The following is a 20,332-nucleotide window of genomic DNA, read 5'->3' as shown; positions in this document are numbered from 1 at the left end:
CATGAACACTATTTAAAACATTTTAAAGTTTAGCCTGTCAATGAATGTTGGTCGAGTCGACTGTGAAATCGAAACATTGAGGGATATGAGGTGCGAAGAATCTAGCGACCAAATTCGGAGATTGGTAGGAAGCAAGGAAAAATGACCCCCGCTCCTCCTGTGCGCCCGCAACCCTCCGGGCCACCTGCTCTTCCGCTCCCAGAGTCCCCGGCAAGCGGAAGTCGTCATTCACAGGCGCCCGCGCCGCACCAGGTGCTTCCTGCAGCGCACTCGCCATGGCAATGGGCGGCGGCGGCGGCGTCCCGGAGCGGGAAGACGCGGTGCTGTTCCGGCGTGGAACAGGCCAGGTGAGGTCCCGGCCGGCGCCGCCTCTCCTGGCCACCGTGCACGTTCTGGACGCCCTGCTGGGCCGGCGCTTTCCGTGGAGCCTAGCCTGCCCTGCGCTGTGCGGGGCCGGGGGCCGCGTGCTCCCTAGCCTGCCCCACTCTCCTTGGACACTTCCTCTGCGAGGGGCGCCCTTAGGGCTTTGAGCCAAGGTTCCACCGTAGCCGAGCAGAAACTTACTTAATTTGCTAGCACTTCGAAACCACCAGCCGCTCTGTGGAAGAAAGATGGAACGTTGTGCTTCCAGACAGTCTCGAAAACTCAAAGGGGGCAGGAAGTTCCCCCTTGTCCCTTTAGAGTCGCTATGAGGCGGCACCCATTCGATGGCAGTGAGTTAGGTTTTTTTAGGGGAAAGAGAGTGGGCAGGTTCCGGAGTTAGTTCAAAATGTTTAGATCCTGGCTATATCATGAAAGCAGAAGCGACGAGTTTTGCAGATAAGTCTGATGTGTAGATGAGAGAGAGAAGAAAGTCAAAAGATACATTTTAAAGCTGACTCGAACTGTTGAAAGGATGAGATTGCCTTTTGCCGGAAATTTACCTAGATGAGCAAGGCTGCACGTGGAGAAAGATCAGGAGTTCAGTCTTGGGCACGGAATGGTGGGGGTGAAATCATAATCGAAGTGAGTTTGGTGGGAGAGGAGAAATTCAGGATGATATTTAAAACAAATGTGTTTAAGAGTTTTACTGTAAAAAGAAGAAATTGCCCATAGTTAGAAAGATGGGTTCTATATTTGCAAGGTAGGAGAAATAATAGGTTTGTAGGCTTATAGGAAAAACCCAGTAAGGACAGTAATTTGTTGATAATAGCGACAAACGTATAATTGATTGGTGGTGGCCTAAAACTTTGTTAACAGTGGTGTCGGGTAAATGAGATGTGGTAGATGGCAGTATGTGTATACAGAGTTGGGAAAGTTCTCTTTGGTTGCTGCTGCTGGTTCTCAATGAAATAAACATCCACTAGGAGCAAAGATGTGGGGGAAAGTTTTGGAACTTTAAAGAGAGAAATGAAGTGTGCTAGAAGACTAGGTGAGTGTGAATTAAGGAAAAAGTCACCTACTTGCAATTAAAAGTAAAGTCACGTCATTTGTGTTGGTTCTGACGCCTAAACCACACTCACTGCCATCAAGTCAATTCTGGTTCATAGCAACCCTAAAGGATCGGAAGAACAGCCTCTGTGGTTTCCAAGTCTTCGTGAGAGTAGAAAACATCTTTCTCCCATGGAGCTGCTGATCCTTTCTAAGGCCATCACCTACTGTGCTACCAGGGCCCTTTCTGATTTTGAAGAACTCTTTATTGAGAATCTGAGACTAAATCTTTAGGGGAGTGGCTGCTGGATTTGAGGTGTTAGCAAGTCAATGGTTATCAGGGACACCAGGACTCCTCATGGTAGCTTTAAAGCAAATTGAATACATTTTATTATTGAGGCTCTTGGCTTCTTAGGTATACTATTGTATCATCTGCAAATACACTTGATTTACTTTTTCAATTCTTGTATCTCTTTTGTGCAATTACTGTGCTGCATATTACCCAATAAGCATCCTTTGTTTTTACATATCTGAATTACTTTGTTGTCAGGTGTCTTATTTACAGTGTCAATTAGACCAGCTTTGTGAACCAACCTGAAAAGAATTCCTCTGGAAGGCAAGCCCTTTCACACATGTTTTTTTTATGTGACTCTATTCAAATCCCTATTGCAACTTTTGGAAATGGCAAGTGTCATTGGAGAACTGCACTCTATTGGCTTCTCAATGGCTAAGGTGTGAAGCAGATCAGGCCTTTCTTCTGAGTCACCTCTAGACAAGCTCCAGCCTTTCAGAAAGCTATGCTTACTTTTTACATTATTATATTCCTGTCTTTGCATGATGTATTTCTTTGTTTTAAATTTTTCTGTTTGTTTTTGTTCAGGGCTGTATTTCTCTTCTAGTAGTTCCTACTATTCTGAGATCTAAATGCACTCAATCCTGTCTTTGTTTTTCCTTTTTATTTAATAACTTTATTCTTCATTCACATATCATACAATTCAACAGTTCAACCATATCGAGAAGTATTGTATAATCCCCACCACAGTTAATTTTAGAATTTATTGTTTTCCCCCATACTCATTGTTATTCATGTGTTTGTTTTATTTGTTTTCAATTTTGGCAAAAATACACACCACAAAAGATTCTCCAATTGAACTCCTTCTCCATGGTTCTCCCAGTTTTTATAAAAGACAACGCAATTGTTCTTTCCCCTCTCTCCCTGCTACCGTTTTAAAAATTGCATTGTTTCTACTTTGCTGGAACACTCAATATCTTTTGCTTTGTTGTTCACATAGATCAACAATTCTATTTGTACTAACATTTTTTGTTTTGTTTCTTTAACCAAAGTTTTTCCGGTCTTATCTTGCTTGGATGAAGCTTATCTCCAGTAAATACCTCTGGAAAGGCTAGTGAGTATAGTATTCTCCCACATTTTAAACTTTGCTTCTCATGGTCTTGCTACTTGAAGGACAGCAAGGCTGCATAAAAATTCTTTACCTTTTACCCAAGATCTACTAAACATTTTGATGGTAAGCTCATTTCATGAATGATTGACCTTTTTGCTTGGAGACTCTACAGAACTTTTTTTCTTTTTTTGTTTTAGGTTTGACCTTTTCTGTTTTTGTTTTGTATTTTTTCTGTAGGGGTCCCATTGATACATGCATTAGATAATTTTTGCCAAGCATTTCTATGTACCACTGTGTTGTTTTTGTTTTAATAGCTTGATTTTGTTTGTCTCTTTTCGTTCCTTTCTGTAGTGCCTTTAGATTTCCCATCAGATACAGTCTTCCTTGGGTGTCTTGTAGTCAGTCTTGCTTTTCTCTTCATGTTCTTCCCTGATTTTGTTTAGCTCTTGATTCATATCTTCCCTTTTTTTGCCTGTATCTCTGGAATTAAAGATGGTTTCCCCCCTATTTTGCAGACGCTGCTTTGAGGATATAAGTTGGATGTTTTGTTACAATTTCTTTCTGCTGTGGTGGTTATTTGAGAAGTTCTATCAAAAGAAAAGTTTAAGAAAATAGATGCCTTTGTTTTTTGCTGATGCCTTACACTCCTGGTTTAGTGGTAACAGTTGAGATGTGAGGATTTCGTGTTGCATAGTGGATTGTGCATTTGTTGGGCTACTAACCCTGAGGTTTAGCTTTCTACTTCCATAAAGATTAACAGTCTCGGAACCTCCGGGGGGCAGTTCTGGCCTACCCTATAGGGTCAATAGAAGATGGCAGTAAGTTTGAGTTTTTGACATGTGTCTTCAAGAGAGCCCTCTTTATGTAGCGGCGGGCCTTTTCCTTTATTAGTGGTACCCTTTGCAGGTGAAGGAAATTGATGTGGCTTCCTTCTGCTTTTGTGATTTCCTTATTTCTTTCCTTTCACCAAGTTTCCAAGGAATGTCTTCCCCTTCAGTTGCAGGGTAATCTTGAACTGAGTGATTACTTTCTATTCCATAAAAATTGCTTAGTAAGTGCTTTTTAGGGTAAAGTGAGATGAACGGTTTTACATTGTAACACGTTGTTTTTCAACTTAATGGAAATTGATCAGATAATTGGGAGTTTTATAGTAAGCCTTTTATAAGCCATCTATTGCATGGTATCATAACAATTCTGAAGGCAGTTTGTGACCATCCTTCCATTGTCTAATCCTCTGTATCCAGATTTAGCACCAACTACTCCTTAGCAGGAGCTTGACTCTAGTTGGGATTGTTACCCGACTAATCCTGCAGACAGTTTATTTTGCTTCCATGCTTATTTTCATCTTACCCAAATCCTTTTGATTTTTATTTCCCAGGACTCTTCTTCCATGATCATCCAGTATACATTAATTTATTTTCTTTTAATTTGACATATATTGTTTGTACTTCACATTTTACTATGTGGCAATGTTGGTTTTGTATTCTTAAGTCACTTACATTTAAATAAAAATAGAAATAGTCTAATAGTGCTGGTCTTTCCCAGGTTCGTTAATATTACTACTTTTTAGAATGAAAACTATTTGATTAATCACTATTAAAATGTTGTATGCTTTTGAGAGAGATTTGAATCATCCAGTCACATTGCAATGTCCAGAGGTAGGGTCAGAATAGCAGTATTCTAGTTTAGAAAAAGTCAGTCTGATGTTCAGGTGCTACCCACCTTGCCATGTTAAACTTTTGTGTGACCTTAGAAAGGAATGGAACCTGTGTCACCCCACTGGAAGCGCACTTAATGGTATGGCATTTGCTTTATAACATACAAGGGGACTTTTAAAAGTTTGTGGGGAAATGCCATTATCTTTCAATTCCATTTTCCCCCACATTCATATGTCTTGAAACATTGCAACTGCCCATCATTAGTGGTTATGCCACAGAGCCTGTGTCAGCAGCCAGGGTTCCTGAAGTTTTATTTTGGATTTAAAATAGCAGTTTCAGTGTAAATTGTGTGTACTTGGGTTAAGATGGCTTGATATGATAAAACATCACCTTTCTCTGACACCCTTCTAAACATGACTTCTTTCTTATTCTTCCCAGAGTGATGACTCTGACATCTGGGATGATACAGCATTGATCAAAGCCTATGATAAAGCTGTAGCTTCCTTTAAGGTATGAAATGTTCACTCACTCTTTATTTTCTCGTATTACCCATTTGGGAAAGATAATTACGTATGTTTGTACTGTAAAGTGCTACAGTGCACGTTTTAATTTTGACGAAAGAGTGGTAATAATGGTTTCTTTAAATCAGATGGTACCCTCATTTAGATGCTGATGTATGTTGTCCTTTTACCTAAGCATCTGACTCATGGCAGCACCACAGGTGTGTTGGAGTAGAATTGTGCTCGGTGGGAATTTCAGTAGCTGGCACTTCACACACGATCACCAGGTCTTCTTTTGAAGCACCTTTGCAGGGCCTCAAGCCATCAACCTTTTGTTACCACCAAGATGCAAAGTAGAATTTTAAGTATTAATTGCTTTTAATATTTTAACAAACTGTACAAGTCCTCTGTTCACATTAGTAGAAGGACAATTTGAATTTTAAAATATTTAGCAGCCCCTCACGATGGTGCTCAATAATAGTCATGTGGTATTTACTGTTCTGAATGCTTTGCACACACTGAAATAAAAGTCTGTGAATACCCTTTTAATTGGTGTCAAGTCAGGTGTTCTTATGGTGGGAATATCGGATTGTTGAAGGAAGTCTAATCTGGTTCTGTGGCCCACATAAGGATCCCTGATGGTTTAGTGTGCTGCTACTTGTTGGATTGCTAACCGCAGGGACAGCAATTGAGGCCACCTCAAGTATCTCCACTGGGGAAGTATGAGACTATCCATTGCCATGAAGACATCCAGTGTGTTGTAATTGATTCGATGGCAGTGGGTTGATGTCCAAATAAGACATTTAACCAGTTGTCCAAGTCATCCGTTTCCCCACTGTCTGCAGTAGTCTTACTGAGCAGCGTGTGTGGACTAGGCTGAACACAAAGAGCACCACACAGAGTCCACCTTCCTGTGGTCTCTCCTCCAGCTTGAGGAAGATTTCAGACCTCTATGTTTTTCCTACCCCTGCATTTTAAATTCTTAAATCATGCACTTTGCAATAAATACACACAAAAATAGACTAACATGGGTTGCCAAGAGAGCTCTGTAAAACTCAGATTGAAGTGAAGAGAGACTAGAGACTGACATCATTTAGGTCGCTGCTGGTGGTGTTGTGGGGTATGGAGAAGAGTGATATTAGTAAAAGTTAAAAAGAAATCATTTGGAGGAAAGCAATTTTTATTTTAATCCTGTTGAGTTTGAGGTATTTGAAGTTATAAAATGTATTATTGGAAATAATTAGATCTCACTAAGGAGGAAGGGCAGATCTGGGTAGTAACTTTCAAGGTCTTTTTGCTTCAAGGTAATTGTGGTCAGAAGAATAGAGGACCGTGAGCAGATGTAGCAAATGGCCGTGCTTGTTGGGAACACAAGCTTAGGGCACTACATTGCTGTGTCTTCCACGGTGTATCATTGAGGTAGTTTATTGTGCCGATAAACACATGTGGGGTTAATTGAAGGGTGGCGGGATAAATAGCTCATTGAGCCTCGCCTTTCAAGTTCTCCAGTCTCTTGCTTTGTGATGGTCGGACCAGGGTGCAGCTGCCTTAGCCAGTTCCCTGCTTTAGCTGGCAAGGCTCACTTCTCCAAGGAGAAAGCTGCATAGACCTACCCCGATGCAGCCCTGGGTGCTGGAGCAGCCGTGTGGAGACCCTTGCCAGTGCTGAGATGTTTACACATTCACTGACTCTGCTTTCCTCCTGCAGTTGGCATCATTGCGTGTGTTTTGTGAGATGGAGGAGGACTTTGTGGATTGGTGTTGGACATATGGGTTAATGTTGGATTTGTGGGCTTGGGCAGCACTGGGTTGGGATGTTTTCTTGATGCACATTTAACCTCTATATAAAACTCTTTCTTATACATGAGTTTCTGTGGATTTGTTTCTCTAAAGTACCCAGACTAACAAAGTCATGAATTTCCAGAAAGAGATGATTAATAGCTTCCGAAGCTAAACAGTGCTTAGGATTAGTTGTGTTAGTTCTTCAGAAGCCGTTTGGTAAAGTATGGGATTGTGAAAAGAGGAAAATGGGGCTTCCTGAAGTGTTGGGGACTGGATACCAGCTTATAGAGGTAACTGAGCTGTTGTAATTTCTTCTTAATGTATCACTATATAACATGAACATTTCTATGACATTTTACTAGAATGCTCTAAAGAATGGAGAAATTTGTGAAGCTACTGACAAACCAAAACTCACACCTAAAAGAAAGCCTACTAAGAAGAAAAAGAGCCAGAAAAAGAACGCCACGACTCCGCTGAAGCAGGTTATTTTACAGCATTGAGACTTGCAGTATTTTGTTCCTGCCCTTACTAAATAGTTAAAAAGTGTATTTAATTGAAATACAGTGTAACGTAAAATGATGAGTACAGTGTTTTCCATTTACGTACACTTGTAAAACCTCTTCTAAACTTTCTGTTGTTTAGGAACATGCAAGTCAGCAATACAAATTTAAGGAATTAGATGAGAATGATGAATTCTAAGTTCCAGGCAGTGTTTAGTTTGCAGATGGGAAGACGGGAACGGTGTTATTTGAAAAAGGTTCCTGATGGCCTTAACTTAAATTGGCCGTGTTTTAGTTCTTAAGCTGAGAGATGGGTACCTATTAGGTTTTTTCCCCCCCTTTGGAATCCCTAAAATGATTAACAGCTGGGAGCCAAAGCCTCTGGGAAGTCATTCTGCTAGTTAAAACAGTAGACATGGAAGCTAATTATTTGATGTCTCATTGATCAACTCTTAGCCCAGCTCAGAACTCACTATCCGAGCAGTGTTCATTCACTGGTGAACTTCAGCTTCTTCATTCTCAAGGGGGAAGCTAGCTAACAGTTGACAAGCTTGGTATTGCAAGTGCTGTAAACTTTCCCTCCTTTCTAGTCTTCACATCAAATATAGAAACTATATTATTTGAATTTAACAGATGAAGCAAATTAAGACCAAAGAAATTAAGAAACTTTTCTCAGGGGCGCCTCAAGGGAGTCATAGTTACTACTGCCGTTGTAAGAGCCCCCAATACAATGATATTTTAATAAAAGAAAAAAAACCCTGCCTAATTAAAAATTTAGGCTCATGTTTCTGGCCCCAAAGTCTTCTGTACTAAACTGTTCTGTCTTTCAAGGTGCTCTGGTGGCATAGTGGTTATGTCTTGGGCTTCAATCCACAGGGTCATGCACTTTGAAACCACCAGATGCTCCTCATAAGAAAGATGGGGTGTTCTAAGCAGGGGTCCTCAAACTCCAGCCCCCGGGCCACATGCGGCCCGCTGAGGACATTTATCAAAATAAGATATGTGCAGTGTGCATAGGATTCTGTTCATAGTTTTTTTTTTTAAACTATAGTCCGGCCCTCCAACAGGTCTGAGGGACAGTGAACTGGCCCCTGTTTAAAAAGTCTGAGGACCCCTGGGGTAGAGAATTACAGTCTTGGGAAAGTCACGAGGGCCGTTTCACACTGTCCTGTAAGGTCGCTACAAATCAGCATTGTCTTGATGGCATTGAGTTTGATTGGTTATTCTCTTCCAGATAGGGTAACTAGAGCCTCTTCTGAGAACTCCCCTTCCCCGCCCCTGGGTTGTATTTCACTGTCTTTAAAAGGAGTGTATGTTTTTGTGTCTTTGGTTTACGTTGCAGTGGAAAGTTGGTGATAAATGTTCTGCCATTTGGTCAGAAGATGGCTGCATTTACCCAGCTGTCATCACTTCCATTGATCAGAAGAGAGAAGCTTGTGTTGTGGTTTACACCGGATATGGAAACAGAGAGGAGCAACATCTGTCTGATCTACTTCTTCCAACCTTTGGAGGAGTTCATAATGTAGACCAGAATGCTCAAGAGGTAGGAATGAAAAGTTATAATAATAATAATTGAAAAGGGCTGGGAGGGATGAGAAACTAAACAGTATAACTAATTAGCTTAATCTACCAAAGCATTAAATTTTTCTGTGTGACAATTTTTTTTTCTTTTTAAAGAATGAAAATGAAAGTCAAATTTCAACTGATGAAAGTGAGAGCTCCTCCAGGTCGCTTGGAAACAAACCCAATGCCAAGTCTAAAGCAGCACCATGGAGCTCCTTTCTACCTCCACCCCCCCCAATGCCGGCGGCATCCGGGCTGGGGCCAGGAAAGGTAAACCTGGGGCCCAGAGGGTAGAGTGAGGAATTGTACCTCTCCATGAAATGAATTGTTACTTCTCTCGTGAAACTTTTGTAGCTCTCTATTAAAAAAACTCCAAACTCACTGCCATGGAGTTGATTTGTAGCCACCCTGTAAGACAGGGTAGAACTGCCCCTGTGGGTTTCTGAAAAGGTAACACCTCACAGGAGTAGAAACCCTCTTCTTTCGCCTGCAAAGCTGCAAGTGGTTTTGAAATGCTGACCTCGTGTTAGCAGGCCACAGTTTAACCACTATGCCACAAGGGCTCCTGCAGCTCTCTAGAGACACTAAAGCTACAAAGTCATAATTGGAAATTCTCTGAACTTGAAATAAGATAATGATCACAATAGTTTTTACTGAAAGTTTTTTGTGTAATTTTTGTAGAACACAAGGAATTAGACTAATAATTTAGCAAAGTTAGGAAGTATAAATATAATTTAGGTATTCTTTTTGTCAATTTTCAATATTTTTATCTATGGATAAAATCGTGCAGAGCTGTCAGGTTGTTTTGCAGAACTACACTGTAAATATTCCTTTTAGACTTGGATTTTAATGAACAGAAGTGAACTAAAGTGAAAAGCTTTCTATAAAGGTGTTGTCTTATTTGTCAGTTCCCTTAGTCTAAAATGATCCATCTCAAAATGTTTATACACACGAGGGTGCTTCAAGCTCATGAAAAAAAATGTAATTAAAAAATAATAGAAAAAATAAAAATTAAAAAAATAAATGGTAATAGATTTTGTTTGACAATTTTTTAAAACTCCCTTGTATGTGTACAGAGACACAGGCGCTCACAAGCATGCTCTCGTGCTGCTTTGGTCTTTCTTGATCTTTTTGTTGAAAGCTTGGCCGGATTTCATAGTTATGGACTCTTACCCTATGGATGGATAGCTAACGGGGAGCTATAAAAAGGATGTACAGTTCAGTTACTTGTAGGAGGATATTATCTCTGGATTGAAATACCTTGCTAAATACCAGTGTATCTGATTCATTAGGTGACTGAAAATCTTACTTAGTTTTTACTTCCTAAGTAATCTCTTTAAAAAGGAATTGAGAACAATCTAAAAATTTGTCATTTGACTTCCAAATCTTCAATGTTTGGAACAAATGAAATTCTACTTGATTTTCTAATCTATACAATGCAGATCTTCTAGGGGATCATTGTTAATTATTTTAGGATTCCATCATTTTCCTCGCTTTCATATTGAAATTGGTAGATTGTTTTTTGTTGAAATGTTTCTTTGCAGCCAAGCCTCAAGTTCAATGGACCACCACCCCCACCCCCACCTTTCCTATCATGCTGGCTACCTCCATTGCCTTCTGGCCCACCAGTAAGTACAAAATAATGCAGATTAACTTGACTTTCATACAGGGTTTAAAATTTCATAGAATATAGCTGAGTGTTAGAAAGTACAGGTGATTGGGAAATTATCATCTTGGTCTAACCCTAAGACCAGATTCAATGGGTAAACGTATGCACTGAGACTCCTGTTTTTGTTTTGATTATCCTCTGCTACCCGGATTCAGTGTTCTTGTCGCTCCAACTCTAACCTCTGTGTTACCCGCTTCCTTCCTGGCCAACGCTTCTCATCCAAAGGAAGGGGCTCCTGTTAGAATGGCTTTAATTACACCTGACATTGGGTAGTGATGGAGGACTTACCCTCCCAGTGGTAATACATAGGGTTAGTTTCTCATCCAGTCGACTAGGTTTCTAATGGTAGAATTTTAAAGTTCATCAATAAACTACAAACAAAGACACTTTCTGAAAAGCTATATAAGTTGGGGTAGAGATGGCTGCCCTCCATAAGATCTTTACTTAAAACTGTCCTTCATCTTGAAGGTCTTTTTTTATGAAGAAAAATACGGAATTGTTTCTTCATTGTCTTCTTATGCACGATTTCATACTAGTGGTAATATAGTGGTTATATGTTGCGCTGCCAACCTCAAGCTCCCCAGTTTGACACCACCAGCCGCTTCAAAGGAGAAAAACAGGGCTTTCTACTTTGACCTGTGTATGGTTTCTCTGAGTTGGAATTGACTTGATGGCAGTAAGTTTGGTTTTTGAGCTTGAGTGTTTATAATAGAAAGCCCTGGTATGGTTAAGCATTGAGCTGTTAATTGCAAGGTTGGTGGGTTTTTTAAACTTAGCACCCTCTCGCCATGAAAAAGGTAAGGCTTTCTGCTCCTGTGAAGGTTCGTAGCCTCGGCAACCCTAGGGGCCTTTCTCATCTGCCCTAGAGGTTTTCTGTGATCTGGAATTGATTTGACAGCATTGACTGTTTTATTTTTCATAATAGAATCAGCCATAAAACTTTCCTAATCAAATCAAAATAAGCATTTTGTGTAGCCTGTCGTTGATCTTTGTTGTATTTACTTAGTTGATTAAATTGCTGGTATTCTGTTCAACTTTCAAGGGGTGTGTGTGTCTGGCTGTTTTGCTTTTTAATTTCAAATGATAAGGTGTGTATGGGAATTTCAAACTATCAGCTTCACATTTTGTGTTGTGACTTTAATAGAATGTTTTTCATTATTTCCAGATTATTCCCCCACCCCCTCCCATATGTCCAGATTCTCTTGATGATGCTGATGCTCTGGGAAGTATGTTAATCTCTTGGTACATGAGTGGCTATCATACCGGCTATTACATGGTAAGGCATGGCACCTTACGTTAGTGTGTGTGTGTGTGTGTGTGTGTGTGTGTGTGTGTTGAAAACATTTGTGCATCTGTCTTATGCTAAGGTATGTTGAGTAATCTTAGGCCATTATATATTTTATTTGGTGGAAATAAAATATAAGTGAACTGAGGATCATCCTTAGACTTACTAAAAAATAATTGTAATTTCATTCTAGCAATTTTTAACTTTGATACAAGTTTTAAAGCACATTGGAGAGCTGTTGACTTATTTTCTGATAACATTTTGTTAAATAAAATACATCTTATAAAGTATGGATGCTTATCTTTTATTACTTGTTTGTTTTCCTTACAGGGTGTCAGACAAAATCAAAAAGAAGGAAAGTGTTCACATTTCAATTAAGGAGTAAGTCTACTATGACTAAGCTAGTGAATCTTTTGCTCTTTTTTAAAGTGCCTATTTTGTGGAAAACAAATCCTTAAATATTGAAGTTTGATAATATTGAAGACATTTGTATGCCAAAACTCACCAAGGAAAGTTTGATACCCAACCCTACTAGAATTTTCAGAGTGCTGAATTATCATCTCCCCAAATATTTCCTGGTTATTTCTGGGTAGAAATTTAATCTAGCCTTTGGATCTAATTTTCTATCTGTTAGAAATACTGCAAACAAAAGTTTTAAAATAAAGGAGGGGAAGGGGAACTCATCTAGATTAGGAGAAAATTAAGAAACCCAACAGCTGAAGGCAGTGTTTTATCCTTGATTGGACTGATGTTGCTTTCAAAATCTGTTTAAAAAAAACAAATTTTAAATATGTACTGTATGTAAAATACTGGCTAATTGCTTATTTTTAGAACTGCCTTTTAAGGTGTTTTGTCATTCATAGGATGTTTTAATTTGTATGCTGAAGTGTTTGAGAGTGAAGTGCTACAGTATTTCCTCCGTTTTTAAATGATTTAGCAAACAGTATGTATGTTTATGCATAAAGAATAAATCACAGTTAATGAACATAGGTGGCATGTATGCAGGCATTTCTTATACCATATCTTTTTATATTTTCTGTATGTGGTCTGAAAGTGCTTAATAAAAATGTTTAATTTTGTGCTAATTAAAATTTTTGTGTATGTTGTATTGTTTTACATTTAATTTTGTGTTTTGGGCCCCTATTTTTATTTTTTGATAACACATCTTTTGCATATGTCAATTTTTTCATGCTAACATTTTCTGTCAGATTGCACCATATACTACTTTTGGTTAATTCAGTCGGTTGTGTTATTTGAGATAATTTTACAGTAAATATCTTCCTATATGGCAGTCTGATTCTACTCTGTCTTAAGATATATCTCTGATATAACATTTGATAACTTCTGAAACTTAGAGTGCTCTGTGGTAGATGTTTCTGTTGCCTTGAAAAGCAAATTTTTGAAAATCGCTTCCTTTTCCATTTTCAGAATGGTGGGATGCATTCCAGGAAGAGGGTTTTTTGTTTTAATTATCTGATCATCACATTTTAGAATATGCTTTGTTGTTGTTAAGACTGTCAGGTCATTCGACCTTTGGTGGCCCTGTGAATAACAGGAAACACCAGCAGTTCTGTGTCGTCCTCACAATTGTTCTCTTTGAGCCCGTTGTTGCAGCCATCGAGTCCAGTTCATCTTGTGAAGGGCCCCCTCTTTTCCACTGCTGCTCTACCCTGCCAAGCATCAGTCCAGCCACTAGTCTCTCCTGACAGCATGTCCAAATATGTGAGATGCAGTCTCGCCATCCGTGCCTCTAAGGAGAACCTGGCTGTACTTCTAAGACAGTTTGTTTGTTCTTTCTCTAGTTCATGATACTTGGAAGAATCTTCATATTTCAAATGTGATGATTCATAGTTCAAATAGATTCTTCTTTGGTCTTCATTGCTCAGCAACTTTTATATGCATATGAGGTAACTGAATACACCATATCTTGGGTCAGGCACACCTTAGTCCTCAAAGTAACGTCCTTGCTTTTCAACCCTATAAAGAGGTTTTGTGCAGCAGATTTACCCAATGTATGTAATATGTCGTTTGTTCTCTTTTAACTTCCAAGACAAAATCCTGGAAAACTTCAGAAACATACTACGTGATCCAGTTGTGAGGATTTTGGTTTTCATAATACTGAGTTGTAATCTGTATTAAAGACTAGAGTCCTTGGTCTTCATCAGCAAGCAGTTATGTGATCTGCATATTGCAGGTTGTCAATAAGCCTCCTTCCAATCCTGAAGCCACATTCTCCATATATAATCCAGCTTTTCTGATTATTTGCCCGCATACAGATTGAACAAGAATGGTGGCAGGATACAACCGTGACACATACCATTCTTGATTTTAAACCATGCATTATTCCCCTGTTCTATTTGCACATTGACCTCTTGATCCATGTTCAGGTCTTGTATGAGCACAATGTAGTGTTCTGGAATTCCCTTTCTCAGGGTCGTCCATAGTAAAAAATTTGTTACGATCCACACAGCCTAATGCCTTTGCAGAGTAACAAAGCACAAGCGAATATCTTGCTTATACTCTCTGCTTTCAGCCAGGATTCCTCTGACATCAGCAGTGACCTTCATTCCATGTCCTCTTCTTTATCTGCCTTGAATTTCTGGCAGCTCTCTGTTGATGTACTACTGCAACTGGGTACTTGCCTGTGGTATTAATGATAATTGTCATTAATTTCCACATTCTGTTGGGTCATCTTTCTTTGGAATGGGTGTAAATATGAGTCTTTCCCATTTAGTCATTCAGTAGCTTTCAGATTTGTTGGCATACTTAGTACTTGCAGAGCTTTATCAGTGTATTGAAACATTTCAGTTGGTATTCAAGCAGTTCTCAGAACAGTTTTTCGCTAATGCCTTCAGTCCGTTTGGGACTTCTTACACCACCATAGGATCTTAATCATATGCTACCTCAACATGGCTAGATGTCAACCCAATTGATTGGCCTGATGCTTCTCTCTACTCCGTCTTTTGATCTTTCCCACATGATTTAGCATGTGCCCATAGAGTCTTCAATATTGTAACTGGAAGCTTGAAATTTTGTATTTCTTTCAACTTGAAACAAGCTGAACCTGGTTTTTTTTTTTCCTTTTGATTTTCTAGATCTAGCTCTTTGAACATTTCATTATAACACTGTCTTCTTGAACTGCCTTTTGAGATTTTTTATTTAGCTTTAGTACTTCCGATTTCTTCCAGTCACCTTAGCTACTCTACATTCAAGATGGTTTCATGGTCTCTCCTGGCATCTACTTTGGTCTTTTGGTTCCTAGTTTTTTAATGACCTTTTGCCCCATTAGTGATGTTCTTGATGGCAAGCTGTAATTCAACTGATCTTCAGAGATCAGTGTTTAATGAGTCAAATCTGGTTTTGAGATAGTCTCTAACTTCAAATGGCATGTACTCCAGGTTGCATTTTAGTTCTTGGGGACGTGTTTTAATTTTATTCACTGTCAGCGACTCGTGGCCCTTGCTGCACTTCTCTACTGTTTGTCTTCTCCAAAGTAGCTATTTGCAGTTAGCAGGCCAACTCATAACCAAAAGCACAACCGGGTCACTTTCATCTGTGATCCATGCTTTCAGGAGCATTCAAGAACACATAAATTCATCAGTCTGCTCATTGCCTTTTTTTTTTTTTTTGCCAATAGTTTTCTTAAGGTTTAAATCATAACAAAAATACATGGATTTAAAGTAAAGTTTTGATACAGGCTCCTATTATAAACATCTCAAATAAAATACAGAACTAGTCCCTCAACCCCGGGAATTCCTTACCCCCAGTATCACTGTTCTGCCTGCTTTTAGCAGTTTTTCCTGTTTCAGCATGTCATAAATGGAATCATGTTGTGGGGACTCTTGTACAGCATTATTGTTAGATATGTAAGACACCAATAGAACTAGCGTTGCCTGAGCCTTCACAGGCCTTTGTGTTTAGATGTGGACTTTTGGTTCAGGTTAACCAAAACTCTTATTTATAGATGTTGGTTTCTATAGATTATTAGTTATGTTAGTAGATTTTGGTTCATCATTAAAGGAATTCAGAAACAGCCACATGCAATGTATCTCCCTTTTATTAATAATGAAAATAGCTATACTTGTTAAAAAATGACTGTGTACTCGAGTATAAGCCAACCTGAATATCCGCGGAGGCAACTAATTTTACCACAAAAACTGCATTAAAATGTGCCGAGAAACTCGGCTTATACTTGATTATATATGGTACTTCTTTATATTACTGATGGAGTTAGGTACTGTTATCCACCATTTTACAAGTGTGAAAACAAGTGAAATTATTTACCTTGGGCCACAATGGTGAAGCTCTGTATGACCTCTGACCTTTGTCCAATTCTCAGCCCTTAGCAATTCTATCTGCCAGGCCCTGTGGTATCTTGTCCTACACAAATATAATTTGGGATTTGGGCAAAGACTCCATTGAAACTCTCAGAACAAATTTCTGGAGCTCTTTCTCTGGAAATTTTCTCTTGACCCTGCCTCAAATTCTAGCACCCAAACTCTGGTCTCACTTCCCCCTAGGACAGTGGTTCTCAACTTGTGAGTCGTGACTCCTCTGGGGGAGTCTAATAACCCTTTCACAGGGGCCACCCGACTCATAAGTGTAGCAAGATTACAGTTATGAAGTACCAACGGAAATAATTTTATGGTTGGAGGATCACCACAACATAAGGAACTTTATTAAGGATTGTGGCATTAGGAAGGTTGAGACCCACTGCCCTAGAAAGACCAGTTCTCAGCTTGGGCTCCGCCACTCATTTTGCAACCAGAGAAGGTGAATGTGATGCTCACCTCACCATCCCCCTTCTCCAGAATGATAGGGCCCTGTGCTATCTGTTCAACGTCTGAAAGTGGTTGTATCAGATGCTCTGCCCACCTTTATAGTTGATGGCAAGAGAGCAAGTGTACTTGCCAGCTACTCCCCCAGTTTTTAAAATTCTGAATTGATACAAATGTTCATCATTTTCTTCACAAACATTTGGCTGGATGACATGATTCATTACACTCATTACCCCTCCCATTTTGGAACAATTAATACCCAGTTGCATGTTTTATGAAAGGTTACTGTGTTTTAAAATGTACTAAATAACTAGCACTCTAACATAAGAATAAATTGTCAAGTTTGAGATTATTGGTACATGATTTTGCATAGCAATGATAAATCTATTTGGTGCTTTTGTGCTTAACATGATTTCATCGAAGTTTTAGTGTGTTGGTTAATTTCATGAGCTGGGAGTGGATTCAAATTCTCTAGATTGTCATGTGTTGTCATTGCTTCTCCCAACCAAATAAACTAGCTACTCCCTCATTCTCCACACTTAGCTAATTGTTTTACTTTAAGAACTTTTTTTTTAAAGTATTTTTACTCTTGCTTCATTAAAGCACAATACTTTTGAGGTCTGATGGGTCGTAACTTTGTTCAGTAGATTTATATGATGATATGATGTCTATCTTTGTTTTAGCACAGCAAAGATTTTCATGAATAATGATCAGGAAAAAAAACAGTTTGGATAACTGTATACTAGTTTCTAGTGTCAATAACATTAAATTAGCTAACATATACTTTCTGTGGTTTGGGATTCTTAGACAAATTTACTGGGTGGTTCCGGCTCACTGTCTCCTGAGTCTACAGGCAAGTTGTTCACCAGGACTGCTGTCATCTCAAGGTTCTACTGGGGCTGAAACATCACCTTTCAAGCCTCCTCGTGTTGTCTCAGTTCTGTGCCCCTTGGGCATCTCCACAGGCAGCCCGAGAGCCCTCACAACATTGCAGCCGGCTTCCTTTGAGCCAGGGATCCAAGAGCAAGCAACACCACACTAAATTTTGTAGCCCAGTTTCTGAGTCACGCACCATCTTTCACCTCTTTGTTTCTTTTAGAAGTCGTTTCCCAAATCCAGCCCATACTCAGTTGGGATTATATTGGTAACTATCTTCGAGTTCTAAAAAAATACTCAAAAGCTATCCCCACTGAGTTATAAAAATAACTCCTAGCATGATAGACAATAAAAGGCTCTAAGATAAAGTGTTAATTAAATCACTAAGATTCTATGTTTTAGATTTTTGAAAGTATCAAAAATAGAATTTTATTTTATTGGATTTTTCCCCCCAAGAACTTTATTGGCACATAATTTACATATAGAATTGACACTAGTCCAGTTCAAACATTTCAAGGGGTAATTGTACAATCACCATCACATCCATCCTAGATCCTTTCCTACCCCCATGATTATTGCTTGTTTTTTGTTTGTTTTTAAGCTAAAATTCATTCTTTAGTGAAGGTCTTTGCTTTTGGAAGAAAGATATAAGTCGAAAATCCTTACAAATTGTTAAAATGTTCAAAAAGAGAACTCAAAAACTTAAATTGTCAGTAAACCTTGATGATCTTTAATGGGTAAATCTCAGTGTTTGTTTTCCTTATATATTTTAATTTAAAAATTCCTACTTGTCTATTGTTTCATTTAAATGGTTGTTTTAGGACCATTTTCCTCTATATAGTGCTTTAGATATATTTACTCTGTAACTTTTGTTATGTAGAGTTTTTATTACTGATTTTTAGATATTCTGAAACTAGATTTTTTTAACTCTAGAAATGTCTCATGTTTATGGTTTAATTTAGGTTGCTTTTTATTTCTAGTACTTACTGTAACTGAAGTTATTTTTTATGTTATAATCTTACCTTTTAAAAATAAAACTCATATTTTCTTGTGATTTCCCCTGCCCTGTATAAAGTTGCTGTGAGTTGACATCAACTCAGTGGCAGTGAGAATGAGGTGACAGTATACATAGCACATTCTATATGTTCCTGCTTAGCAGCTTTGATGCACATTGTTGTGTGACACAGTTTACAGTTTTCACAATGGGTGGCATTCCTGTTTTCACTCTCCCAGCTCTGTTTGCGTGCCTCTAGTTTCCCGCACCTCCTTTACGTCGCATCTTTGTGTCGGGTTTATGTGGAGCAGTTGGCCTCATGTATTAGATTGTCTAAGGGAGAACATTATTTACGGATGATTGGCCCAGTCTTTTATTTGGCTAAAAGGTGACCCCAGATATAACTTCCGTTCTAAGTTCAAAGGCTGTCTTAGGGCAATTGTCTCAGGGGTTCTGTTCTATTTTCTATCAGTTTTTGTTTTGTTTTTAGGAATTTGAATTTTGGTTAACTTTTTTCCTTCATTCCCTCTAGCACCTTTTGTTGCATTCCTGGTCAGAATGGTTAGTTGGGCACTATCTAGTCCTTCTGCTCTCAGATTAAAAAAGGCCATGGTTTGTGTGGGCTGAGTTTAGTGAACTAGTGTCATCTTTGAACCTTTGACTTCCTTAACTTTCTTTTGTTCTGTATGAGTAGAGACTAAAAGTTGTGTCCTAGATGGCCACTCACAAGCTTTTAAGACCACCCCAAGTGCTACTCAGTAAAGTAGGAGTTAGAGCATTTTCTCTATAAACTATATTAGATGATTTTCTAAGTTAAGTTGTTCTTCGAAACAATGAGCCTAAGCCTTTTAACCTAGTAACTCACCCCTGGAAATTGGATATTTCTAGGAAGGCCCTATAACTGTCATCTCTGTGTTTTGTTTTTTATTTATAGGTAAATAGATACACACATATATATACATATATGTACACACAAGCAGCACACACAAACATACAAACACATGCTTCCTGAACACATGACGTAAGTAATTGTTGCTTTATAATAAGCTTCAAAATCAAGTAGAACAGATTAAGTACCAATATGCTATAAATTAAAATAGATTTTTTTCCTACTTGTTTTTCCAAATGAATTTTGCAAATAGTGTGTCTAATAATCCCATAAATTTAAAAATATTTCTTACATTAAATCTTTACATTAGTTTATTTCCTAGTTTTACTTACTATGGGTATGATTTTGTAAGGAAACCGATTTTTACACATCATAATTATATCTAGACTTTTTTTTACCCCCATTTAGGCAACACTGTCTCCCAAGGAGAATGATATTTTGATGTTCCCTGGTCAATATGAAAAAACATCGTTTTCTTCAAGAACACTTGGTTGGATAGCACAGTCTTCTGCATTTTTTCCAGGCTTGAATCACCAACAAAGTGTTTTTAGAGTAGGATTACTTTGAATGACTGAACAATGGAGGTGTGGTTCATTAAAAGAAACTCTTGGTCACAGAGTGCATAAAAGTCAGTCTGTGTCAAAATTAGAATTGAGTATGTTTTTATATTGTAACTTAGCATGCTAAACTTTTTATTAATGCTATAAAAAATAAATGTGATATGCAAGTCCTTTTTTTCTTCCCTAAACCTTACATACATGAATCTTGGGAATATATTCTTACTTGGTGAGGTTAAGTCTACCTACAGTGGAGAAAGGAAACTTGTTGGGGCAATCTTGGTAAACGATCGTATTGTAAAGGTCCAACCAATGATAAAACAATCTCACTGATAATCAAAGATTAAGAAACAAAGGCTTTGAGAATCCCAAAGGCTTGCACCTGCCTTTCTAAGGTCTACAATATTTACTTTTGGCTAGGAATCCATGGAAGGTTTTGAGTTAGGGATGACTTGATATGACATGATAT

The 20,332-nt window shown here is 38.5% G+C and overlaps 1 protein-coding gene across 4 annotated transcripts; it reads left to right on the top strand.

Annotated features, from left to right (window-relative positions):
* The first annotated feature begins 235 nt into the window (after positions 1 to 235).
* LOC142439057 (survival motor neuron protein-like) lies at positions 236 to 19,994 on the top strand. Of its 4 annotated transcripts, none has more exons than XM_075541146.1 (9): positions 236 to 347; positions 4,910 to 4,981; positions 7,115 to 7,234; positions 8,595 to 8,795; positions 8,930 to 9,085; positions 10,360 to 10,443; positions 11,650 to 11,760; positions 12,100 to 12,150; positions 19,715 to 19,994. In XM_075541146.1, the coding sequence occupies exons 1-8, from the start codon at positions 276 to 278 to the stop codon at positions 12,145 to 12,147; spliced, it is 864 nt and encodes a 287-aa protein (XP_075397261.1). In that variant the 5' UTR covers positions 236 to 275; the 3' UTR covers positions 12,148 to 12,150; positions 19,715 to 19,994. The 4 variants fall into 4 exon arrangements, with proteins under 4 accessions (XP_075397261.1, XP_075397262.1, XP_075397260.1 ...); XM_075541147.1 differs by lacking the exon at positions 19,715 to 19,994 and adding an exon at positions 17,355 to 18,186; XM_075541145.1 differs by lacking the exon at positions 19,715 to 19,994 and having other exon boundaries at positions 12,100 to 12,860.
* The last annotated feature ends 338 nt before the right edge of the window (positions 19,995 to 20,332 follow it).

This window comes from Tenrec ecaudatus, chromosome 2 (genome assembly GCF_050624435.1).
Source record: "Tenrec ecaudatus isolate mTenEca1 chromosome 2, mTenEca1.hap1, whole genome shotgun sequence".
NCBI classification, from domain to species: domain Eukaryota; kingdom Metazoa; phylum Chordata; class Mammalia; order Afrosoricida; family Tenrecidae; genus Tenrec; species Tenrec ecaudatus.
This window is presented reverse-complemented; position numbering and strand designations above follow the sequence as displayed.

Bases quoted from the DNA above. Each gene is read 5' to 3' on its own strand.
- LOC142439057 (XM_075541146.1), top strand. From the start codon at position 276: ATGGCAATGGGCGGCGGCGGCGGCGTCCCGGAGCGGGAAGACGCGGTG. The intron at 348-4,909 runs GTGAGGTCCCGG...TATTCTTCCCAG, and splicing joins TCCGGCGTGGAACAGGCCAG to AGTGATGACTCTGACATCTG. The intron at 10,444-11,649 runs GTAAGTACAAAA...CATTATTTCCAG, and splicing joins CATTGCCTTCTGGCCCACCA to ATTATTCCCCCACCCCCTCC.